We start from the raw sequence: 26,381 nt of genomic DNA on the forward strand, positions 1-26,381 counted from the left end.
CTGCTCTTCAAAAGTTATTTCCACCATTTTACCTTCCAGCTCACTGATTCATTCTTCTGCTTCGGATATTCTGCTATTGATTCCTTCTAGAGTTTTTTAATTTCAGTAATTTTGTTGTTTGTCTCTGTATGTTTATTCTTTAATTCTTCTAGATCTTTGTTAATTGATTCTTGCATTGTCTCCACTTTGTTTTCAAAATTTTTGATCATCTTTACTATCATTATTCTGAATTCTTTTTCAGGTAGTTTGACTATTTCCTCTTCATTTATTTGGATTTCTGTGTTACTAGTTTGTTCCTTCATTTGTGTAGTATTCCTCATCCTTTTCATTTCAAGCTGTCACAGTGCTAAGTAAATACAGCATAAAAGCTGGAAAAGAAGAATGGAAATGAAAGTCAATAGCTGCTTCAAATGCTTATCAAGTACCTACATGCTTCAAGTAAGGCTTTTTTGGCACAAGGTAGGCAACTCCAGGACTGGGTGGATAGGAGACCAGAGTTCAAATTCTGCTTTTACCATGGATTCTTCCTCCATGGGGCACGGGACAGCTAATGTCCCTTCAAGCTTTAAAGGTCCCTGTCTCTACAATTTATCATCTAGGGAAATATAGAGGACTAGGAACAGTGTCACCCATAGGTATACAAGATAAGATTGATAGCATTGATTAATACACCAATTTTTGTAAGAATAGATGAGAGGTGGCTGGACTAGACTATTTTTTTCAGTTCCAATACTATTTGCTTTAGTGAAAGTATTTGGTTTTAGGATGTTATTTTCAAGGAAAAGTGAGAACAAGTCCATACATTGTGCCATTCCAGTCTACTAGAATGTAGGATGTACTAGAATTTTAGGCTTTATTCATGCAAATATTGAAGCATTCAGTCCCACAACAAGCATTTAAAACCTATTGAGTATTTAGGCAAGTCCAGGTGAAGGAAGATCTTGATACAAATTTCAAAAAGTAAAAGAGGGACTTCTCTGGTGGTCCAATCGTTAAGAATTCAAGTGCCAACGCAAGGGACATGGGTTCGATTCCTGGTCCAGGAAGATTCCTCATGCCGCAGGGCAATACAGCCTGTGTGTTACAAATATTGAGCCCATGTGCTCTAGAGATCATGCTCTGCAACAAGAGAAACCACTGCAATAAGCCCACACTCCCACAGAAAGTAGGGTCTGCTCACCACAATTAGAGAAAGCCCGTACACAACAATGGAGACCCAGAGCAGGGAAAAAATAAATAAATAAATAAATAAATTTTTAAAAAGAGGACTTTTTTAGACTTTAAATTTGTTTTTTTAAGACTGTATGACAATCTTGTAAGGTGTTGTTCCTCTTTTTTCACATTATAAAACTAAAACCTTCAGTACTTTACATTCAGGTCTGTACCAGTATTTAAATCTGAGTCAGTCTATCTCTTCTGTCTCATATTAGGAAAGCAATCATAGTGTAGTTGGGGTGTTGGACAGTGTATATGCCATATTAACTACCGAGGAAGTGCCCAGCACAAGGTGATCAGTAATTTAGAACATACGTCAGCATCCTTTTTCTGCCAAGTGAACCATTATAGTGTCTATTGCAATTGCTCACCTCTGCCCTTGCAACACAAAAGTTGCTGTGGACAGTACATAAATGAATGAGCACTGCTGTGTTCCAATAAGACCTTATTTATGGATACTGAAACACAAATTTCACATAATTCTCACTTGTCACAAAATATTATTCATTTTTTTTTTCTATTGTTAGAAAACGTAAAAACCATTCTTAGCTTGACAGCTGCACAAAAACAAGCAGCAGGTTGGATTTGGCCCATGGGCTTGTGTTAGTCAGTCTGGGCTGCTATGATAAATACCATAGTCTGAGCGGTTTAAACAACAAACAATTCTTTCTCACAGTTCCAGAGAGTGGGAAGTCCAGGTTCAAGGTGCTGGCAGGTTCAATGTGGTGTCTGGTGAGAAACTTCTTCCTGGTTTGCAGACAATGGCCACCTTGTTGCTGTATCTTCACATGCTGGAAAGAGATCATTTCTCTCATCTTTCTTCTTCCAAGAGCACTAAATCCCATTTATAGAGGTTCAACCCTGATGACCTACTTACCTCCCAAAGTCTCCAAATGCTATCACACTGGGGGTTATGGCTTCAACATTTGAATGTTGGGGGGACACAAGTATTCAGTCTATAGCAATTTGTGAGGGGAGCTCCAGCATTCCTGAAGTGCTTGGTGATTGCTCTTCTCTGTAGGCCAGTGGGACCTGCAGCCACTGAACTGAGAAACCTAAATGAAACAGGAGTAATTGGATCCTAGCATAGCAGGGGCCAAGTGGCAGCACTCCACGGCCAAAGACAAAGATGGGCACAGTCACTGTGGCGGACAGCAGAATCAAAGCAGCAAGCAGAACGATCTGACTTGTGCGGACCTAAGTCATTGGCTAGTTGATCACGGTATTCCTAGAAGTGAAATAGACAGAAAACCCACTAAATTCCTACTGAAACAATATCAGTAGAAAAGTTCTAGGTCAAGTAAAGAGAAGTCTAACCCAAATCATAAAGAGAGTCCTATCCCTTCCATCATTTCCCAGACTTGAGACAGTTTACACACCTCAGAATCCCTCAAGTAAAGGGGAGGCTACATCCCCCAGAGAGATGACAATTGTACACCATCAAAATGTATACAGAAAATCTTTCTCCAGACTTCTCCAAAGGGACTTCAAATCTTTTTAGTACGGAAACCATGCACCGGGGAAAAATAAAATAATCAGACCATTTGGGAAATAATGGACACTGGCTCTGAACTGAATTCCAGGAGATCAAACATCACTGTGGTACACTATCTTGGAAGAGGCTTATGGAAGTCAGGTGATCGATTGAGTTTTATCTCAAGTCTGTCTCACAGTGGAGACAGTGGGTCCCCACGCCCATTCTGTGATTATCCTCCAGTCCTGGAATTAGTAACTAGAATAGATACACTGAGCACCTCACACAGTTCCCACGTTGGTTCCCTGACCTGTGGAGTGAGGGCTAGTATGGTGGGAAAGATCATGTGGAAGCCTCTAGAACTGCTTCTGCTTAGGAAAATAGCAAACCAAAAGCAATACTGAATTCCTGGAGGAACTGCAGAGATGAGTGCCATCACATTTCCATTCAACAGGCTTGTTTGACCTGTGCAGAAGGCAGACAGATTTTGGAGAATGACAGTGGATTATTGTAAGCTAAACCAGGTGGTAACTCCAATTGCAGCCGCTGTGCCAGATGTGGTTTTATTGGTTGAGCAAATTAATACATCCCCTGGTACCTGACATGCAGCTATCAATCTGACAAATGTTTTTTCTTGATACCTGTTAGCAAAGACCACCAGAAGCAGTTTGTTTTCAGCTGGAAAGGCCAGCAGTACATCTTCACAGTCCTACATCAGGACTAAACCAATTCTCCACCTTGTGTCATAATTAGTTTGCAAGAATCTTTTTTAAAAAATTTATTTATTTATTTATTTATTTGGCTGTGCCTGGTCTTGTTGCCAGGATCTTCCATCTTTTTGGATCTTCCCACATTGCAGCATGTGGGATCTAGTTCCCTGACTGGGATCAAACCTAGACCCCCTGGATTGGGACCACAGAATATTAACAACTGGACGACCAGGGAAGTCCTGAGCCCACAGTTCACAAGAATCTTGATCACCTTTTTCTTCCACATCATATCACACTGGTCTTTTACATTGATGACACCATGCTGGTTGGATGTAGTGAGCAAAAAGTAGCAACAACTCGAGACTTGTTGGTAAGACATTTGTGTGTCAGGGGGTGGAAAATAAATCTGACAAAAATTGAGTGACATTTCTTCTTGAATGTCACTGAAATTTCTAGGAGGCCCAGTGGTGTGGACCATGTTGAGATATCCCTTCTAAAGTGAAGGATAAAATGTTGCATCTGCTCCTCACCCTCACCCCTCTGTGGCTCAAAGGTAAAGAATCTGTCTGCAATGCAGGAGCCACAGGGGACATAGTACGATCCCTGGGAAGATCGCTTGGAGGAGAGCATGGTAACCCACTCCAGTCTTCTTGCCTGGAGAATCCCATGGACAGAGGAGCCTTGAAGGCTACAGTCCATGGGATTGTTAACAGTTAGACATAACTGAAGCAAGCCTTCAGCAGGCCCCTATGGGTAAATCATAGCACAGGCTGAGATTAGGATTTTGGAACAAAGCTCTATCACCCTCTGCAGATAGCTGCCCTTTTGAGAAACCGCTCTTGGCCTGCTTCTTGACCTTTGTTGTTGATTCAGTGGCTGAGTCGTGTCTGATTCTTTGTGATCCCATGAACTGCAGCACACCAGGCTTCTCTGTCCTTCACTGTCTCCCAGAGTTGGCTCAAACTCATGTCCATTGTGTCAGCGATGCCATCCAACCATTTCATCCTCTGTCTCCCCCTTCTCCTCCTGCCTTCAATCTTTCCTAACATCAGGATCTTTTCTAATGAGTCAGCTCTTCACATCAGGTGGCCAAAATACTGGAGCTTCAGCTTTAGCATCAGTCCTTCCAATGAATATTTCAGGGTTGCTTTTCTGTAGGATTGACTGGCTTGATCTCTTTGCTGTCCAAGGGACTCTCAAGAGTCTTCTCCAGCACCACAGTTTGAGAGTTTAAATTCTTCAGCGCTCAGACTTGTTACGGTCCAACTCTCACATCCATACATGACTACTGGAAAAACCGTAGCTTTGACTATATAAACCTTTATCGGCAAAGTGATGTCTCTGCTTTTTAACATGCTGTCTATGTTTGTCATAGGTATTCTTCTAAGGAGCAAGTGTCTTTTAATTTCGTGGCTGCAGTTACCATCCACAGTGATTTTGGAGCCCATGAAAATTAAATCTGACACTGTTTCCACATTTTCCCCATCTATTTGCCATGAAGTGATAAGACCGGAGGCCATGATCTTAGATTTTTGAACGTTGAGTTTTAAGCCAGCTTTTTCAGTCTCCTTTTTCATCTCCATCAAGAAGCTCTTTAGTTCCTCTTCATTTTATGCCATTAAAGTGGAATCATCTGCACGTCTGAGGTTTTTGATATTTCCCCCAGCAATCTAGATTCCAGCTTGTGATTCATCCAGCCTGGCATTTCGCATGGTGTTCTCTGCATATAAGTTAAATAAGCAGGGTGACAATATACAGCCTTGATATACTCCTTTCCCAGTTTTGAACCAGTCTGTTGTTCCATGTCTGGTTCTAACTGTTGCTTCTTGTCCTGCACTCAGGTTTCTCAGGAGGTAGGAAGATGGTCTGGTATTCCCATCTCTTTAAGAATATTCCACAGTTTGTTGTGATCCACATAGTCAAAGACTTTAGCATAATCAATGAAGCAGAAGGAGATGTTTTTCTGGAATTTCCTTGCTTTTTCTATGATCCAGCATACGTTGGCAATTTGATCTCTGGCTCCTCTGTCTTTTCTATATCTAGCTTGTACATCTGGAAGTTCTCAGTTCACATACTGCTGAAGCCTAGGTTGAAGAATTTATTTGACCTTAGTAGAGACTGATCAGGGCTTCCCTTGTGGTTCAGCTGGTAAAGAATCTGCCTGCAATGTGGGAGACCTGGGTTCGATCCCTGGGTTGGGAAGATCCCCTGGAGAAGGGAAAGGCTACCCACTCCCATATTCTGTTCTAGAGAACTCCATGGACTTGTATAGCCCATGCGGTCGCAAAGAGTCGGACATGACTGAGCGACTTTCACTTCACTTCACAGAGACTGATCACTTAATTATGGGTCACCAAATTACCATAGAATTTGAGCTGCCCATTAAGAACAGAGTATCATCTGGTCTATCAGGCTGTAAAGCTGAATGTGCAGAGCAATATCCTACCATCAAATGGAGTGGATTATACATGATAGTGAGACAAGCTGGGACTTGGGACCCTTTGCTGCAGTGCTGCAATGCTCGCACTTGGACATACATCTCTTCAAGCCACAAAATACAAAGAAACCGTAGGGGACTAAAAATAACTGTGTGCACATTAGGATAAATTCTGGACCAAAAGATACAAAGAGACCAAAAAACCTGATTGCCACACTTTTGGAGAGCCTGGAGCAAAAACATGGTGTTGGAAGAAAAATCACACCCCTGCATACAACACCACCTAAAGGGTAGGCAAACCACCTAAGCCCTTGACTCCTGAACACACCCCTACTCTTATTCTACATAAGGAACAAGCTTGCCCCCCTTACAGGGAGCAAGGGAATCTGTTTTTTGTTCTCACTTCCCTCTGCTGCAGCAGGAGCCCCGGTAAAGCCTTGCCTGACTTTCTTGTCTGGCCTCTAGTCAATTTCTATTGATTGACGAAGGCCAAGAACCCTGGTCAGTAACAACAGGGCTGAACAGGCATTGAAGCCACAAGTGAGTTACATGAAGTGGGTTGACTGCCCATAGTCCCCAGTCCTCCTTCTCCCTCCATCATGTGAGGATACAGTGAGAAGGTGGCTGCCTGTAAACCAGGAAGATGGCCCTCACCAGATACTGAATCTGCTTGCACCTTGATCCTGGACTTCTCAGCCTCTGGGACTGTGGGGAAAAAAAAGTTCATTTAAGTCATCCATGCATAGTCTCTGTCATGACAGCCCAAACTAAGACAGGAATAGCAGTTTGCCAACGCTTGATCTAGTGTTCAGACCAGCACTATCCAATAGAACTTTCTTTAATGATAGAAATGTTTTATATTTGCATGATACCATACAGTTGCCACTAGCCACATGTAGCTATTGAGCACTTGATGTGTGACTAGTACAACTAAGGAACCAAAATTTTAATCTATCCCTCCTTTTCATTCCTGGAGTCGTTTATCATTTCTCTAGGGATTAATAGAGTTTTCCAATTAGTTTCTGGGTCTCCAGTTTCACTTTCCTCCAAAGCATCCTTGCTAGAGGGATTTTTCTAAAATGATATAGGATGCTAGCACTTCCCCAAAGCAACACTTCCTGGAAACTTTAGAAAGTTTCAAGTTCTATTAGCATGACACATAAATCTTTTCCATAGGAAACCACAAAGAGGTAAAACACCTTCCTCTGTTTCATCAGATAAGTGATGGTAAGTTTCTTGAGAGTAGTCTTGCATCTTACTTTGTCTCCTCTTACATTTCACACAGTGGTTTTCTGAATGAGGCAGTGAAAAAAATTTGACTTTGGCCATAGAAAGCTTAAGTTAGTACCCCAATTCTGGAACCCCATTCTAGCAGTCACCATAGTCATTTAATCACCTTGACCTCACTATATTTCTGCGCTAAATGAAAATGATAACTAGTATTGTTGTGAAGATCAAATGAGTTTGTGGAAATCCTCTGCCTTCAGTAAAAGGCTAGACAAACACTGTTGCTGCTGCTAAGTCGCTTCAGTCGTGTCCGACTCTGTGCGACCCCAGAGATGGCAGCCCACCAGGCTCCCCTGTCCCTGGGATTCTCCAGGCAAGAACACTGGAGTGGGTTGCCATTTCCTTCTCCAATGCGCGAAAGTGAAAAGTGAAAGTGAAGTCGCTCAGTCCTGTCCGACTCTTTGAGACCTCATGGACTGCAGCCCACCAGGCTCCTCTGTCCATGGGCTTTTCCAGGCAAGAGTACTGGAGTGGGGTGCCACTGCCTTCTCCCAGTTGTTGTTATAATAAATGTTGGGTTTGAAATATTTCTAAAAAGTAGTACTGGGCATTCTCTGGTGGTCCAGCGGTTAAGACTTGGTCCTTTCACTTCTGGGGCCCAGATTTGATCCCTGGTTGGAGAACTAAGATCCTGCAAGCCACTGGGTGTGGCCAAAAAAAAACGAAAAAACAAAAACAAAACACCAAAACACAGTACTGGCCTGACTTTATCCAATATGTATTATGACTTTTAAGGCCAATCTGCATGAGATGACAATAATAGATACAGGCCTTGGATGTTAAAGAAAGAGGGATGAAAAGGAACAATTTTGGCACATTTACTCCAAATATTCCTTAGGATTATGCATTTTTCATGTTTAGGTTTAAATCTAAACCTTTAAAAAAATTTTTTTTTTAATTTTATGTATTTATTTGGCTGCACTAGGTCTTAGTTGTGGCATGGGGGATCTTTACTTGTGGCATGCGAACTTAGTTGCTGTATGTGGGATCTAGTTCCCAGACCAGGGATCAAACCTGGTCTGCCTGCATTATGAGTGCAGACTCTTAGTCATTGGACCACCAGGGAAGTCCTTGAGACTACTTTCTTCAGTTTTGTTTTGATGAATGAAAATTTCAGCAATACCAATAGACACTCAACTTGGTTTTTGACCACACAGCATGCAGTATCTTAATTCTGCTATGATGAGGGATTGAATTCGCATCCCTTGTACTGGAAGTGCTCAGTCTTAACCACTGTACTGCCAGGGAAGTCCCAACAGTTGATTCTTGGGAATTATATGGCAATGGCATCATCTGAGCAAATCAGAAAAGAAAGACGAAGTAGTAATGTCTTATTTTTAAGCATCTACAGGGAATTTTCAAAGGGGATTTTGTCAGTGAGTTCTCCTAGGAGTAGGAAGAAGGGTTTTGCTTTCAGATAAGAAAATAAGGTAAAGAAACAATGTTATCATACAGGGAGATGTGGCAAAGGGACAATTTAGCAGACATCCGAAGTGGTCTCTTCCCTCCCCTAGGGACATCCTGATTACAGGATTTGTAAGATTAAGCATATTTTCACTTTGTGTTGAATTTATATCAGTAAATCATTTCTCAGGTGGTTTTTTTTTTTTTTTTTTGCCATTGCAGTGCAGCATGTAGAACCCTAGTTCCACCACCACGGATGAAACCTTGGCCCCTTGCATTGGAAGGACCAAGTCTTAACCTTTGGACCACCAGCAAGGTTCCTCATTTCTCAGTTTTGAAATGTGACTCCATCATCTTAAAAAGTGCAAAAAGAAGGCATTATTTGTGTTCAAAGTGCTTCATTTGGTGAAGGGCAGTGAAGATTTATTATTCCTTGAATTTAAATTTCCAAAGCACTTAATGGATCTATGTCAGAACACTTAGATTGTGTGACTCTCTCTGTAAAGTCCAGATTAAGACTTGTTGGAAGACAGGAACTTGGTTCAGTCATCTTCACACGTTTGTCTCATCCTGCTTCAGATTAGTTGCCACGTGTGTAGAACACAGTAAATTACATTAGCAAACTGGTGGCTATTCCCACTTGTTCTCTCTGCGGTATGCAAACTTTTAATCTCCACTAAGCGGTCAGTAAATTCATGTCAAAGAAATGGATGATATTCATAGGGTAATATGAGAATACCTTAACTGTCCACCGCACGGGCATCCAGAACTCTATCTTTGAGCCCAAGAGAGGGCCTGCTGGTTCTATCCCCAAAGTGCCATGCGCCCCAGGTAACAAGCCCTGCAGCTACCATGGCATTGCCTTTCACTCTGAGACCTCAGCATCCAATCCTCGCGTCATTCTCTTCCATCTCTCTCTTTGCAGTTTGCACAAGCTTTGGTATATTTTAGATATTCATAAAATTTGTCATTTAACAGTCTAATCAGAATTTTTCATATCTCGGTTGGCGACCCCTCCCCAGTAGGAAGAAGACCATTGAGAAAGCGAGGGGGTGCACGTGAGACACTGATACCTAAATTGGCAAAACCCGGTCACTTCCCCGAGCCAGCAAGCCTTCTAGTGGGAGGAGGAATTGGAAGAAGAAGGCCCCACGTGACCTCGGGGGCCCGAGACTGAGCCGACCCCGCCCCTCCTCCCTTTTCTGCCGCGGCCGCCGCCGCCGCCGGGGGGCGCATGCGCAGCCCATGTTAGTGATGGAGGAGAGAAGATGGCGGAAGCGGAGTGAGTGACTTGCTGGTGACTGATGTCGTAACCGGGGGGCGAGAGGGGGCAGCGACAAGTCCCCCCAAGGGGAAAGCTCAGGGCTCTTTCGCGGGCAGTGCGGGGAAAGGGGGACGCGAGAGCTTCCTTGTCGTGGAGGAGCCTGCTTGGCCCTTGTGGGGGGACGGAGCCGAACTGTAAGGGTCCAGTTACCTCCAGGCGGGAGCGCCCCTTCCGCCGTCTGGTCCCGGATCCGTGGGGCCCTGTGCGCAGGGTCCGTTCTCGGCCCCCTACCGCCGGGGTCTTCCGGAAGATGAGCCCGGGTGGGCCCCTCAGAGGCTGTCGTCCCTGCAAGTGGGCCCCGGGGGCGGCGTTGGGACGGCCGCCCGCACCGGGGGCCCGCGGAGGCTGGGTAAGGCTGGGCGGGCACTACCAGGCCTCCTTCACGCTCGCCTCCTTCCCGCCCCGGCGCCACCCCACTGCGCCTCAGTGGGAGAGCCCGAGACGTGGGGCTGCTCACTCCCTCCCCCGCAGGCTCGGAGGAGGGGTCTCAGCGGCGGGGGCGATGGCGCGTTTGGCGAGGCTGAGAACACCCTGGTAGGAAAGATCTTTCTTTCCCTCGGGTCCCTGGCAGCAGTGTCGTTGCCGCCCTAGAGGGCCACATTCTTGTGTGGCGGTGTGATGGTATGCTTAGTTAGCGACTCAAACTTAAGTGTTTCCTGGGTAGGCCGCTTGTGCAGCGGAACTGCCGTTTGTGTTTTGCAGGCAATATACAAGGCTAGTCGGTGGAGTTAGCAAAATTGTTCTTTTGTGCCCGGTCTCCAGATGCAGTTTAATGATTTGGCCAGTTCTACCCACCGATGTTTAGACTTGTGTCTAGATTTTGGATTCTCTGTGACCATATTTAGTTACTGAACCGCTTACTGCAGGGTTTGAGGAGATGGTGGAGCAGAACAGCACTGTACAAGGACCAGAATTAAAGCTGGCTTTTTGCATATCATTGATGCGTGGTTCGGAAGTATTATGACAGGTAGCAGTTTGGTGAAAAGTTTATCTACCACCATATCTGTATGATGTTGAATTGTTAACATATGCTGCTGTGATTTGATGACTGGAAAGGAGTTTGCAAAACTAACAAACCGCTCCCCAACCCCCCCGCCAATAAAAACCCCAGAGAAGTCTAAAGGTGTGTGAGTCATTTATTAATCAAAAAGATTAGTAAGAGTTGGCTCCCCACTTTTTTTCCCTGAATCACGTTTCCTCTTATAAATCGGGCTTTTAAAAACATTTGATTCCTCACAGGGCAATCATACTCTTATGATTATACATATAATTACTGTTTACATATGTGATATAAAAAACAAAATTTGTAGGTAAAAGGACACTGTTTGGGAATAGTGCACGCATACACAGTTAGTGCCAAATTCCTTTGTCTTTTCCTGAAGTAGAAAGTGTTCCTTCTTGTCAGTACTGCTCATGTGAGGTGGGTCGTATTATGTTTCTCAGAAGAAAAGAAAGGCAGAGAAAACCAATATATTCTTAAGCTTACTTTTTGTGGTGCATTTCTATCCCTACAATAAATGTTATAGTTCTAGTTTCTAACGACATTAAGGCACTCAGAATTGAGTTAATATGTTGTTTGAATTTATTAAAATAAAAATACTGTATTTGTACAATAACAGTGAAATGAGTTTGTAATGTTTGAGGGAAGATAATCAGAATGGTATAAAACTGCACTTCATGCATAAGGAAAGTGACATAGTTCTGCTATTTTCAAAATTTGGAGTTGTATTTTGTGAAAAAGATTTTTGTTAGCAAGTGGGGAAATTGTTTTTCAGCTGCTTCTCTTATTTACCCAGAGTAATCTGCTTATGAGTATTACTCAGAGCTATTAGATGTGGTAAGGACAGAATTGTAGTGTAATTAGAGGGAAAGCAGTGTGAGTTAATAAATTATTTTTTAACTTTCCTAGAGAACGTATTTTTAAATAAAGTACATATGGTAACCAAAAATTGAGTTAATTGACTAAGCTAAACTCAGCTAGCACAAGTCCACAGGCATCCTTTTTTAATGTCTACATAAGAATGATTTTAATTTGTAATTAGTATGGTCAAAAGAATATAAAGAAGTATTTTAATACTCTGATATTGCTTAAGTTTTAATTTTCCTAGGTAGTGTTCTGTCATCACCTGTTTTGGTTTCAAGACATTCATCTTCCTTCAACAATAAAAAGGTAAACTTTAGGCCAGGCTTTATCTGAGTTCTGTATCCTGAGTCCTCTGGATTCAAATTTAGTAGATATGAATTGTTAATTATGCTTTATCTTTGTAGAGTATTTTTCCCTTTCACGTGTTTATGGTGACTGTATGCTATCTGTATTTTATGAGGTTCTTCTTAGAAAATTTAGACTGTTCTATTATTTCTTGGAATAATTAAATAGTCTTTAAACAGTGTAACGCTTTTGCCAATACAAATCCTTTGTGCCGTCTGCCAGATTTAAGGACCACGGTACAGCTATGGATAGTGAACCAAACCCTGGGACGTCCTCGGTGTCGACGACAACCAGTAGCACCACCACCACCACCATCACTACTTCCTCCTCTCGAATGCAACAGCCACAGATTTCTGTCTACAGTGGCTCAGACCGACATGCTGTACAGGTATTTCAGTTACCGTGATGGGTAGGCTAAGACTTAGGAGCCATTGCTTTTTGCTTAGGCCAGGTAAATGTATTGTTTGGTATCCTCAAATGAGTTACATGCTAACCCTCTAAATGAGTACAGTTAGAATTGTTAACGTTTGGAACTACCAGCAGAGTTATTTAATAATCATTCAATATAGGCCTATTGGGAGGGCCTACATTTGTCAGCATGTAGCTTTGAAAACAATGTCAGGAAAATTATAATTGGAAGGTCCCCGGGTGCTGCTGCAAGTGGGGAAACTCAACCAAGAGCCCCAAAGTGAAGAATGGCTTTAGGTTTTTCTGGATTATTGTGTATTTGATCCCAAAATTTGGACTTAGGATCTGTTCAGCTCTGTAGATAAGAGGTTTGTTTTAAACCCAAGAACCCTAAGCAAGAGGATCCATTAGGAGCTATCGGGGCAGAGGAGAAAGGGAATATTTGATTAGGAAAAGTCTTAGGCTGTTCACTTAGTTGAGAAAGTAAAGTTTAGCTGGTTAACCTTTGTAGGGAAGGAGCAAATTAGCAAAGATGGTGGTGGTCAGGCTCTCTCGCCCCATAGTCTCTTGCTCTCGCCCCACGTTTTGTAAATAGTTATGTAACAGCTGAGATCACTTACAGCACTGCGCGTGTGTGTCACGACGTACCCCCTTGACCACGGGCCACTTTTGTTCTGTAAACCTAAATAAGCTCCACCTGAAAAGCCCTTGTTGGCAGCATTATGGCCATGTCCTCTGGGTCAACCACAAGAGAATACAGCGTGTCTACCATACGGCTGCTGTGCCAGTCAGGAGAGAAGAAATGTGTCTGCAGTTCTTTTGGCTCCTTGCATCTTCTTCCAGCTTCCCCGCTCACTCCTTGCCCACCTTGGCTTCAGCAAACAGTGAGATATAGCAAGGCAGCCTTTATAGTAATGGAGGTTGAGGCAGTATGGTATTGCGTAAGAAAGCATGGGCATTGCAGGCTGATGCAGTTTTTGTTGGAATTCCATTTTCTTTACTGTTAGTAGCTCTGTAGCCTTGAGTGAGAGGCATAATCTCCTTGAGCCTCAGGAAACTATAAAATGAGAATGAGACCACCTGCTTAATTAGTTATGAGGATTAGACAAAGGATCTAGAATTTTGTGGGGCACATTATATACTCAGTAAATGATAATAGCTAATACATACTGAATAATTATGTGCCAAGTATTTGATAAATGCTTTACATGGATTATCTCCATTCAACAGATGGAAAAATTGATGTTTTAAATTGGCTAAGTAACTTTGCTAAATTCACATACCTAGTTGGGACTCTTTGACTTTAGAATTGTGCCCTTAAATACTGAGTTTTTTTCCCGTTACACCTTTTTTTCTTTCTCAAATCTGCATAATTGCACTCCACCCTGAAAAAAACAGACCTGGTTTAGTCATCTCTCTGATCCATTTTTCTAGAGTGCAGATCCCAGTATACTGACTGTCTAGCTGTTATATGGCTTAGTATTCTGAAATTACTGTGGAATAGAATCAGGATTGTTGGAATCGTCCGTCAGTTCAGTAGAAATTCAGACTGGAACATAGAGTGTTTTTAATATTTTTCACCTTTCCCTGAGGCAAGGGAAACAGGGAAGAATATTTAGATCCTTGAACATAAAGATAATATGATATTTTAAATACCATTTTGTTGTCCACCTATTTTCTAAGCTGGATGTGTTAATAAAAAAAGTTACTTGAGATTTGAAGTTGAAGATAATATCTCATGAATAGTACTAACTGTAATTCTTACAAGATCATACAATTGCTTCCCTTAAAATGTAGTCAAATCAATATTTATTGAACTACCTAAGTAGTTTAATACCTTCCAGCTTTTCTTTTTTTTTCCACCCTTGTGAATCCTTTTCACCTTCCTTGCTCCGGAGGAACAAAATAAGAGCAATGTGCTGTATCTTTAACTTGTATTTAAAGAGTCTCTCATCCATGAGTATGGCACTGAATGGTAATGAAAAATTGTGCTGACAATAGGAAAAATAAGTATATTCAAATAGGTTATTCATTTTTAATTTCAGTTTGATTTTAGAGTTTTGTTATGGAATTAGAGCAACATATACAGATTACCTAACCAAAAAGATATATTGTTGTGATTCTAAAGCACTTAATGCTGGTCTGTACTCCCCTGCAACTAGGGGTCAAAAGCCTGTATTTTGTGACAGGAATCTGCAGCAGGTGTAGCAGTCTGTTGTTGGCGAATTGCGACTTGAATGCAGGAAGGTAAAAAGTGCAAGGAAACATGCTTTCTTGGAATTTGAATAAAGACATTCATAGCTTTGTGATAAAGGTATCCTGACTCAGAAGCTCAAACTATAGGATTATGTCTCTTTTTCTCCATTAGCTCTTTGAAAACTCTGGTTTGATCCTGGGATTTAGGGTGCTGTTTGAGAGTACCCATGGGCATGACATGACTTTGGGATGTGATTGCAGAGGACTGGTGTAGTCCAGTGTACCATTTGCACAGATAAAGGATTTTTCTCTTTTATTAGAACTCTTGACTGTTTTACATTTATCAATTTATAAAGTTTGGGTTCAGAGTTTTCATTTTACTAATAAATAGTCACGGTAATGAACACTTACAAGAATTTTTTTTTAGTAAGAATAATTTTATTTTGAACACTTATAAGAATTTTTTTTTAGTAAGAATAATTTTATTTTGTGTTGAAACAATTGCACCTGACATTTAAAAAACATGAGTGGTTACTTAGTAATTTTCTAAAAAAAAAAATGGCTTTATAATTTTATGTAGTTATTACTATAATGAAGCTAAGTTTTTTCAGACATTTAGAAAAAATGCAAATGAGAATCAGGTAAAAATCACTTCTAATCTAGCTACCTATCAGTAGTCTTTTAATGTTTTCCTGAATATTCTTTAAAATATTTTAATATAAATGGTATCTTACTCTGTACACTATTAAGTGAGCTTTTTCCACCTAATGATATATTTGGAAACTATTTTGTTGATAGTTATTATTTTGTTGATAGTTGTTATCTGCTCTGTTCAATATAGTAGCTATGAGCTGCATGTGGCTATTTTATATTTAAATTAAAATTCAGTAAAATTAAAAACTTAGTTCCTTGGTTGCACTAGTCTGCTTGTAAGTGCTTAGTAGATACTTAGGGTTAGTGGCTACTGTATTGGACAGCACTGATCTGTTATACATTACTGTTTGTAATACATGCAGGGTATACATATTCTTTTTGTACCCAAATTGGGAATTCTAACAAGTTGTATCCAAAATGGGTATTCCAGTTTATATTGTTACTAACAGTGTATGAGCGTATCTGTTTCTCCAGTAGTAGTAGTAGTCTTTTAAATGTTTATCCATCGGAAGGTTGAAAAAGTGCCGTGTTTTAATTTGTAAGTTTTGACTACTAATGAGATTGAAGATCTTTCCAAATGCTTACTTAGCCCTTTTTCCTTCTGTGAATTGCTCTACTGGGTAACTTTAATCTATATAGATCAGTGAATCCTAGTGGTGTATAACTAGGAGAGAACTGTTAATAAATGTGAGGACATTGAATATTAAAGGAGTGAAATTTTAAATTTCTACTACTTTATGGTTCCTTTTACTTTTTAAATTTCTAATACAGCTTTTCTAATACTCTCTAGTTAAGATTCTGGTTTGACACGTTGGTTCCGTTGACTCATCGCAGGTAATTCAGCAGGCGCTGCATCGCCCTCCCAGCTCCGCGGCGCAGTATCTGCAGCAGATGTACGCCGCGCAGCAGCAGCACCTGATGCTGCACACGGCGGCCCTCCAGCAGCAGCACCTCAGTAGCTCCCAGCTCCAGAGCCTGGCTGCCGTTCAGGTGAGGCTGAGACGGAGTAAGACCTTGCAAGGCCGGCGTTGACATTGCCTGCAGGCAGTTAGCGAAAATAAATACACTGGGTATTATTGCAGAGTTTGCAGATGTCCTGTGTTTTTTTCCCTAAAGAAAATATAATAGGCTGCAAAATAAACGTTAGTTTAAAAGAAAAGAATGTTGAATGTGTTACTCTGTTGCTGAGTTTTGTCCCTCTGCTTTTTATCTACCTTGCAGAAATGCTGTACCAGCCTTGTGTGTATAAAATTCTAGGGATGACAGTGAATAGTTAAGGTTACATAAATCTTATTTACATTTTAACCAAAAAAGGTTTTTTTAAAATTACATAAGTAATTACACTCATTAAAAACAATCAGTATAAAATCATTCATAAGAGGTAAAGTATAGAGGTGTTCCTTTTCCACACCCACTGGTATTTTCCACTCTTCAAAGGTGGCCACTATTTAATATGCATCCCTCCAGAAATGTTCTGTATAAAAATATGTATGTGCACTTTTCTAAAATCTAGTCATGTGATTCTTATTGCTATCAGGATGATTTTATGATTAAATGTTTATGTTTTTAAACAGATCTTCATTATTATTGCATTGTTTATTTAAATAAAACTCTAATGCAAGACTTAAATCTCGTCACCAGAGTAGGATCTCAAGTTGACTAAACCTGAAAAAGGTTTATTTCTGTTAAACACATCCCAGCTGTTAGTTCTTCTCATTAGTGTAATTTTAAATAACATCTTGTTCATGATAGTTAGGAAACTGAAACCCAGTGGCATTTGATATAGCTCCAATTTATTTTTCATAACATTGGATTGGTAATTTCACTTCAAAGAAGAGATCTATACAGGAAAACTGAAAATGGGTACAGCTCTTAAATAAGATGAGCCTTTGGGTCTTCTGTTTTCACCATGCAGTTATTTTTTTTTTTTTCTTAATTTGTTTGACATGTGGACTATAAAATAGATGTTTTGAATTTTATTGTGATTTTTGTGGTATCCTGGTATAAGAAAGTTTTAAACTTCAGACTTCTTATAGTCATAAAGATCTTATTATTTTAGGCAAGCTTGTCCAGTGGAAGACCACCTACATCCCCCACAGGGAGTGTCACACAACAGTCAAGTATGTCTCAGACATCTGTAAGTGCTCTAATTTTTTTCCTGGTTTTAAAATTTTAGATTATTGCTTTCCACAAGTGAACTGTTAAAATCTACAAAACTTACTGTTCATCTGTTGAGTACTGTTTATAAGTAACAAGTGGCTAGAAACAGGAATGGTAAATTTCGAGAATTCGGAACTAATGTCAAACTTCTGAAAATCTGAGTCATAAAAATATTTTTGTATTATTTCCTATACATGTTTTCCCCTTGATTATGTTCAGATCTTCTATGATTGGGAATGGTTGCAGTTTTCAGTGTGCATTGAAAGCGTGGAATATATAATGCAGGGAAGTTCAGTCATGCGTTTACTGTGACAAGTACTAGAGAATGTCATGTCCTTGGTAGATATCTAAGTGTTTCTAGCTTTTTCTGTGCACTTCACATTTTAGAAATTTTACTTCCCAGCTTATGCTTACTTGAGTTACCTGGGTCAAATTTACAAGTATCCATTCAAGCTAGTGTCATTTATTTTGAGATGAGAATAAATGGTGATTTACTATATTGCACATACTTACTGGGAAATTGTGCAAAGTAATCCAGTTAAAAAGAAATTTACAGGTGTGGTAATACTTGTTTACCCTTTTATTTTGATGTAATTTTAAATTGCAAGAATAATAAAAATTTCTGTATACTCTTTACTCAGATTCACCAATTGTTAGCATTTTGGCTCACTGCTTTATCATTCATTCTTTCTGTCTACATATATACAGTTACCTTTTTCTGAGCCATTTGTGGATAAGTTGAGACATGTTCCTTTACTCCTAAATACTTTGATATGTACTTCCTAGGAACAAAGTCATTCTTTTATGAAGCCACATGAAACAGGTCAAATTCAGGAAGTTTAACATTGATACCCTGTTGTTCATATTCATATTTCATCAGTTCTCCCAGATTTCTCAGCCTCATCCCTAGAGACCTTATGGACCAGATGATTCTTTCTTACGAGGGGCTGTCCTGTGCTGTGTAGGCTGTTTAGCAGCATCCCTAGCTTAGATAGCAGTAGCTATGCCCTTCTCCTTTCCCCAGTGTGACAGCCAGAAATGTCTGCAGGCACTGCCAGATGTTTTCTGAGGGGCCAAATTGCCCCTTGTTGAGAACCATGGAGTTAAACTAATAATGTCCTTCGTAGCTTTTTTTTTTCTGATCCGGGATGGTAATACTTTGATAAAATAGACTCCAATGGAATATAGTTTATAGATTGCTGAGAAATTAAAGTTGAACTTGTGCTGTATTTCTTCAGCTAAGGGTGTGGTCTTTACTAAGTACATGTATGATGAGCACATAGTTATTTGTGGGCTTTTGATCTTTTTAATTAAAAAATTGTTTTAGCATGGAACTATCTTATGCATAAGAATTACTTATGAATACAGTTACTTACAAAAGAAATTACTTGTGACTTGAAAATGTTAGACTGAAGAAAATGAAAAATCTTAAGTAATGTATTTAGCCCTAAGCAGTAATGTGATATGGTTATTGATGTCAGATAATATCTTTAATTAATATATTGGTAGTTATGGAACATACTGGTAAACTAGTTAAAATAATTATAAATTCTTTATGACGTACTGGAATAGCACTAGGGTATATACATACATATATATATACGCACACACAAACACACAGATATGTGTTCTGAGGGCTTCCCTGGTAGCGCAGCTTGTACAGAATTCACCTGCAATTCAGGAGACTCCGGTTTGATTCCTGGGTCAGGAAGATTTCCTGGAGAAGGGGTAGGCTACCCACTCCAGCACTCCAGTATTCTTGGGCTTCCCTGGTGGCTCAGTTGGTAAAGAATCCACCTGCAATGTGGGAGACCTGGGTTCAGTTCCTTAGTTGGGAGGATCCTCTGGAGGAGGGCATGGCAACCCACTCCATTATTCTTGCCTGGAGAAACCCCATGGACAGAGGAACCTGGCAAGCTACAGTCCATGGGGTCACAAAAAGTCGGACACAACTGAGCGACTAAGCATAGCACAGCATGTGTTCTGGATTTTTTTCCCTTCACATGATAAAAAGGTGTCCTTTAAAACTATTTTTGTCCCATTATGATTTTGTGTATGTGACTTTTAGAATCATAGTTCCAGTGATTGTGCTTATTTTTTATGAAATTGTTACTACTACTTGTCATAAATCATTGCCAGAATCTCTGGATAACTGGTGAGAGGAAAAGAAGTAGAGAGAATAGATGCCTAGAAAAAACAAGAGAATAATACATTGCATTTGTTTTGTGTTCAGTCCCAGCTGAGCAGTAGCTCAAGTGAGTTGACTGGCAGTCCAAATTATACCTAGGGTAGCTTAGTAATTTTTAAGAGGAGCAGAGCATAATAGCAAAAATCCCTAGATAGTGATAAAATGAATTGTCTATTGGCAGTCTGCTAGTTTTCAGAATTTTGGTTGTTTTGAGATAGGTGCCTGATAACAGTGAACACCAAGGGGGAAGGGTCAATCCTTTCGTAGATAAAAGGGCTACAAGGTAGGTTGTCAAGTCACCTGCCAAATTGGTTGGGATTTAGAGTACGAGTGAAATGCCAGAGGGGAAATGGAATATTATATTTTAAAAAATGAGGTTAAAAAGTCCAGTCTACCACATGGGGAAACTATGTATGTGAAGACCATTGTTAATTGATTGTATAGTGGGTGCCAGCATCCTTTTCTTTCCTGTAATTAGAACAGAAAGGCTAATTCTATACTCTTAATCAGTAGTGAGAGTGGTTTGTATGTGTGTGTTTGATTGGCTCTAAAATTAGTTGGGACTGAGTCTTTAGGTTGGATGTCTTTGTACTTCTATTAAATGTAGTGTAATTAAGAACTAATGTGAAAAAAGCATCAACGATGTTAAACAATAGAGTGGTTGAAAATATATTTGCACCATGTATGTCACACAGCTTATATTTGTGAAATACCAAGGGCTGTATTATATTAGTAAGGTAAATAATGTGAATTCACAAAAGACCTGAATTGGTAATTTTCAAAAGATAGACTACTTTTGGCTTTTAAGCACATGAAAATATGTTTACTTTACTGGTAATAAAGAAGTGAATGTAAAAACATCAATGTTTTATTTTCACTTGTCAGATTAGAAAACGGGGGAAAAATTGAGACAAAAACTGTTGACAAGTATGGTACACTCGTACACTATTGGTGGGAATGTAATTGGTAAAACTGTTCTAGAAGGTTATTTGGCAGTGTGTATGAAAATTTGAACCGCATGCCCTTTCATATAGCAGTCTAATTTTTAGTGAAATGATGTCACTGACTAAATATGAGAGAGAATTATGACAGATAATTACACAAATATGCATGGTTTGTAATGGTAGAAAGTTATAAACAATACAAATGTTCTTTAATTGAAGATTAGTTAAATGATAGTTAATTCAAACACTGCGGCTGCTTTAGAATGTTATATGTATGTATATAGAGACAGATTTTCATTAGTTATTAAGTGAAAACAAGAACATATAGTATTAGCTCATTTAGCTTATTTATTAGGTTATTCTGTATTCTAGTTCTAAAACTTTGTTCTTTTTCTTTTGCTGAGAGTTTATTTTTCATTTGTTTCAAGTTGGGTCATACTTGCTTGTTCAAAGCATTTTTATGACTGCTGCTTTAAAATCTTCGTCAGATAATTAAAATATTTTCCATCTTGGTGTTGGCATCTATTACCTTTTTCACTCAGCTTGAGGTCTTTCTGGTTTTTGGTACAATGAGTGATTTTTGATTGAAACCTGGACATATTGAGTATTATGAGATTGTGAATCTTAATTCAGTTTTCTGTTTTGGCTGGCTTCTGAAGGGGAGCATGTGCCACCTCCGCCCTGCCATTTGAGGGTGGAAGTAAATCCAGGTTCCCTGTTTGGTTTTGACTGGTATCTGAGGGACGCTCCCTGTAATTGCTGAGTCAGTGTGCGTTCTGGCTCCTCACTAGGCCTCTACTGATGCTTCTCTGGCTAGGAGGGAAAGGAGTGCCCAGTCATTGCGCCCTGTGTGGTCCCACTGCTGCTTCAGGGTTGGGATGGGTTGTTATTTGTGGTCTGTTATTGCTTGGCAGATATGAAGGTCTTGGCTCTCTACGTGGCCTTCTCTGACACTCACCCATTGGATGGTGTTTAGGGTGCCTCATTACAGCCTGGTGAGGGGAGAGGCCTAGGTCTTTGCTAGTGTGGATGTGGCCACAGTGTTTCTGTGTTGTTTGGCTGGAGTAGAGCAATTATTGTCTAAAAGTTTTCTGTGTTGCTAGGCTGTCCCTTTTCTGATCCTCAGCTAGAAAGAGCAGCTCATTGGAGCTTTTTCTTTTCTTTTTTTGTCTATACCCATTGCTGTTTCTGGGTTACTAATTTGTTCAGCTTTATGTTTGGATTATGTGAGATTAAAAAAAAAAAATCCAGGGAGCTCTCAACCGCGTGATTCACTGAGTCCTGGAGTGTACTTTTCTCCACCTTTTAGGACTTTCTTATGTTTATTTTCTATGCAGCGATGGGGTTTTTAGTTATACTTAGGGATAAAGTATGTGTCTATTCCACTTTCCTGGAAGCAGAATTCCTACCACTTATTTTTTAAAACTTAGATCTGTCTGGTTTTGTAGGAATAAAATCTGTAATACACAACAAACTGTTAATCAGTGGTTATCTTTGAGAAACTAGGTTGAAAAGTTTCATTTTGTCTTAAAAAAAAAAATGCTGTCTTGTTGTCTTAGATACAGACAATACAAATGTATACGTGAAAGTGACAGCTCATTTCAGTAGTCCCTTTTGCCCTGACAAAGTTTTGTGTGAAGCTTATTACCTTATTACTGTGCATTTCTATACATGAATGTAAGTAGATAGTCCTATGGTTAATTTTGTTTGTTTTAGTGTAAGTGAAGTGCCATCATTCTGTCTCTTTCTCTTCTAAGTCTTGGCATTTTCAGCTGGAAAAGATTATGTGGCTGGAAATTGCAATCATAAGTCTCTAAATGATTCAAGGGCTCTTTGTATCTCTTTGCTTTTGTTGTTTTTTGGCCTTAGAATCTACATTAATCCCAGATGTTTTGACTTTAATTCACTGTACTGTTCTATTAAAAAGGAAAAACCTTATTTTTTATAGCTTTCTAGCTTTGATGCCAGACAAGATGAGCCTTTTTTTTTTTTTTGGCTGTACCATGTAGAATCATAATTCTGTGACCAGGGAGCATACCCGTGCCCCCTGACTTGGGAGCTCAAAGTCTTAACTGCTGGACCACCAGGGAGTCCCAAGATGAGATTTTGAAGCCCAGTTAGTTTTATGACTCTTCATTCATAATTCACTCATTTATTCAACAAATGTTTATTGAGCATTTAAATACTCCTCTAGTACTGGGACACAGCTGACAAAATGTCTATATGGAGCTAGGGATATATCGATAGTAAGTAAACTAGTATATAATATGTCAGTTGGGGGTAAGCTCTGTAGAGAAAAATAAAACAATGAAGAGGAGTGGGATGAGGGAATCTCCTATTTTAATTAGGGTGGTCAGGGAAAAGCATTGCTAATAAAAATGACATGTGAAGGAGGGTGAGGGAGGCAAACATGCTTAAGAAACAGAAAGGAATACAGATGGCTAACAAACACATGAAAAGATGCTCAACATCACTCATTATTAGAGAAATGCAAATCAAAACCACAATGAGGTACCATTACACACCAGTCAGGATGGCTGCTATCCAAAAGTCTACAAGCAATAAATGCTGGAGAGGGTGTGGAGAAAAGGGAACCCTCTTACACTGTTGGTGGGAATGCAAACTAGTACAGCCGCTATGGAAAACAGTGTGGAGATTTCTTAAAAAACTGGAAATAGACCTGCCATATGACCCAGCAATCCCACTTCTGGGCATACACACTGAGGAAACCAGAATTGAAAGAGACACGTGCACCCCAATGTTCATCGCAGCACTGTTTATAATAGCCAGGACATGGAAGCAACCTAGATGCCCATCAGCAGATGAATGGATAAGGAAGCTGTGGTACATATACACCATGGAATATTACTCAGCCGTCAAAAAGAATTCATTTGAACCAGTCCTAATGAGATGGATGAAACTGGAGCCCCTTATACAGAGTGAAGTAAGCCAGAAAGATAAAGAACATTACAGCATACTAACATATATATGGAATTTAGAAAGATGGTAACGATAACCCTATATGCAAAACAGAAAAAAGAGACACAGAAATACAGAACAGACTTTTGAACTCTGTGGGAGAATGTGAGGGTGGGATATTTCAAAAGAACAGCATGTATACTATCCATGGTGAAACAGATCCCCAGCCCAGGTGGGATGCATGAGACAAGTGCTCGGGCCTGGTGCACTGGGAAGACCCAGAGGAATCGGGTGGAGAGGGAGGTAGGAGGGGGGGATCGGGATGGGGAATACGTGTAAATCTATGGCTGACTCATATCAATGTATGACAAAACCCACTGAAATGTTGTGAAGTAATTAGCCTCCAACTAATAAAAAAAAAAAAAAGAAACAGAAAGGAGGGTGGTGTGGCTGGTGTGGAGGGAAAGTGGGAGTATGTTTAGAGATAACTTTAGAGAGGAAATTAATCATGAGAAGATTATTAAACCCTTGGGTTTTACTCAGCGTGAGTTGGGAAGCTGCTGGAAAGTTGTTTTATTTGGGATGTGACATGATCTCATATAGGTTTTAACAGCTACACTGTTGAGTAGGTTCTAGGGAGGCAGTGATAGAAGTAGGGAGACTGGTTAAATGGTTCCTACAATAATCTGAGAGATACTGGAGGCTTGGACCATGATGGTGACAGTAGATGTGGTAAAAAGTGGTTAGCAAAGATTCTGAATATTTGTTCCACCAATATTTTATTACAGAAATTTGGATGTTTGGGAAATAGCTAATAGTATGTGCTGAGGGATTGACTAAAAGATGTGAGGAAAGGTAAACAGTCATGGATAAATGGTAGCATTTTGGCCTGAGCATCTGGAACAATCTGCCAAAGAAGGTGTTGGAAAAGAAAATCAAGAGTTCGGTTTTAGATATGATGTGTGTTAGACACCCACCCATACATGTTGAGTAGACATTGGCTATATGAGTTTGGAGTTCATATAGCCAAATGGCTATTGGCAGGACTGGTGACTTAGTGATGTCTTGTACATCTCATTGACATTTCCAGTCACCAGGGTACCTGATGCCTTTACTACCCATTGTGGAGTATTATGAGAGAGTTTAGAATGGAAGACATGAGGGACCTAGCTTCTAGTCTTAATTTTGTGACTAACTGGTGGCATGACTTAGGGCAAGTCATTAACCTCCTTACACCCCACTTTTCTTTCATGTAAAATTAAGTTGTCTTGTCTAATTAGATGGTTTTTAGACTTTTCATCCATATGTTCCTGGGTTTAGATCAAGGAGAAGTTTCAGGAGATGAAATTGAATGTGCACTGAATTCTGTTCCTCCCAAATCGATATGTTGAAGTTTTAAACCCACATGTGACTATATTAGAAACAGGGCTTTTAAGGAGGCGTTTTAGTTGCTCAATCGTGTCTGACTCTTTTGCAACCCCATGGACTATAGTCCGCCAGGCTCCTCTGTCCATGGAATTGTCCAGGCAAGAATAGTGGAGTGGATTGCCATTCCCTTCTCCATTTAAGGAGGTGATTAAGGTTAAATGAGGTCATAAGTGTGGAGCTCTGATCCAGTGAACCTGGTGTCTTTATCAGAGGAAGACACGAGAAATGGACACATAGTGTGTCCCTCTCTCTGCTGAGAGGACACAGTGAGAAGGTGGCCATCTGCAAGCCAGCAGAGAGGTCTCACCAGAAATTGAATTGGCTGGCACGTTGATCTTGGACTTCCTTAGCCTCTAGAACTGTGGGAAATTTCTGTTTGAGCTACCTGGTCTGGCATCTGTTCAGGTAGCCCCAGCAGACTAAGAGAGATGGGGCTCTGAGCCTTCCCTCCAGCTTCTGTTCCACAAAACAGTTCTGTGGTCTGTTTGAATCTGGGGATTCTGAGTAAGTGTTGTGTGAAGAAAGGGAACTGTTTAAAAAGAGAGAACCAGTGGTTTAAATGTTAAGTAAGGTTTAGTCAGGGATTTTTTTTTAAAGTAGTTTTATGTGTGTTATGAAAAATACATATCACATAGTAGGTATGTAATAAATATTTGTTGAAAGATGAAGTTTAATTTTAATCATCAACTAGAGTATGTAATACATTGTTATTAATTTTAATTCTTGATTATTGCAAGTGGTTTATCTTCAGAGAATCATTTTAGGATATATTCTGACTGCCTGAAATTGCATTGTAGAAGACAGCCTAAGTCCTGACCTCAGTGATGAGATTCTTTCATTCCTTGTTTTAAGCAGCCAGCCAGTTATCAGGTTTATTGTGTTGTGCCGTGCTAGTTGCCCTGGGGGTGCACATGAGTCAAAGTCGCTTCCCTCAGACACAGTGTGCCTAGACTGTACCAAACAGTAAACAACGTAGCAGTATATAATCAAGTGATAAATTCTGTGGGAGTTAACAGAAAAGAGACCTTTGGGGATTGGGTAGTTGAAGAAGGCTTTTTGTATGGGACTTAAGCTGAGCTTTAAAAAATACATGGAATTTGAGAGAAGAGGACTCAGTCCTGAGCTCATGATCCTGAAATAGCAGAGCTTAGTTTTGGAGATTCATTCCTGAATGGGATTCTGTGTTAGTCTCCCAGACTCCGGAGGATAATCTGTGCCAGTGTTTCCTTCCTGAATGCCTACCTGGTGCCTGGCATTGTGTTAGGTGCCAAGGATCTGAAGTGAACGAAGGTCTTAGAGTACAGTGGATATAGTCTTGTTGTTCAGTTGCTAAATTGTGTCCCACTCTTTGCGACCCTATGGACTGCAGCACGCCAGGCCTGCCTGTCCTTTACCATCTCCTAGAGCCTGCTCAAACTCAGTGT

At 40.2% G+C, this 26,381-nt stretch overlaps 1 protein-coding gene and 1 long non-coding RNA gene across 13 annotated transcripts in view; one reads left to right on the forward strand and one right to left on the reverse strand.

The window, feature by feature from the left end:
• Nucleotides 1-293: 293 nt before the first annotated feature.
• Nucleotides 294-10,138, reverse strand: LOC122444949. The gene is made up of 4 exons (XR_006270392.1): nucleotides 10,002-10,138; nucleotides 6,491-6,541; nucleotides 1,890-2,006; nucleotides 294-368 (listed from the first exon to the last, which is right to left on the reverse strand). It is a non-coding gene; the product is annotated as an uncharacterized LOC122444949 (long non-coding RNA).
• Nucleotides 9,717-26,381, forward strand: part of PHC3 (polyhomeotic homolog 3) — an 80,799-nt gene continuing 64,134 nt past the window's right edge. For 3 of the 12 annotated variants that reach the window (XR_006270391.1, XM_043473760.1, XM_043473768.1), the window contains exons 1-5: nucleotides 9,792-9,809; nucleotides 11,964-12,021; nucleotides 12,283-12,448; nucleotides 16,153-16,308; nucleotides 17,378-17,455. Coding sequence is in view for 11 of the 12 variants with exons in the window: in XM_043473760.1 (XP_043329695.1) it covers nucleotide 9,809; nucleotides 11,964-12,021; nucleotides 12,283-12,448; nucleotides 16,153-16,308; nucleotides 17,378-17,455 (459 nt within the window). In the remaining variant the exon portion in view is untranslated. Of the gene's footprint in view, nucleotides 9,810-10,063; nucleotides 10,201-10,247; nucleotides 10,386-11,959; nucleotides 12,022-12,282; nucleotides 12,449-16,152; nucleotides 16,309-17,377; nucleotides 17,456-26,381 lie in introns of those variants that run through there. The other 9 variants (XM_043473762.1, XM_043473767.1, XM_043473771.1 and 6 more) reach the window with 7 other exon arrangements.

This window comes from Cervus canadensis, chromosome 7 (assembly GCF_019320065.1).
Source record: "Cervus canadensis isolate Bull #8, Minnesota chromosome 7, ASM1932006v1, whole genome shotgun sequence".
In the NCBI taxonomy this organism is placed as follows: domain Eukaryota; kingdom Metazoa; phylum Chordata; class Mammalia; order Artiodactyla; family Cervidae; genus Cervus; species Cervus canadensis.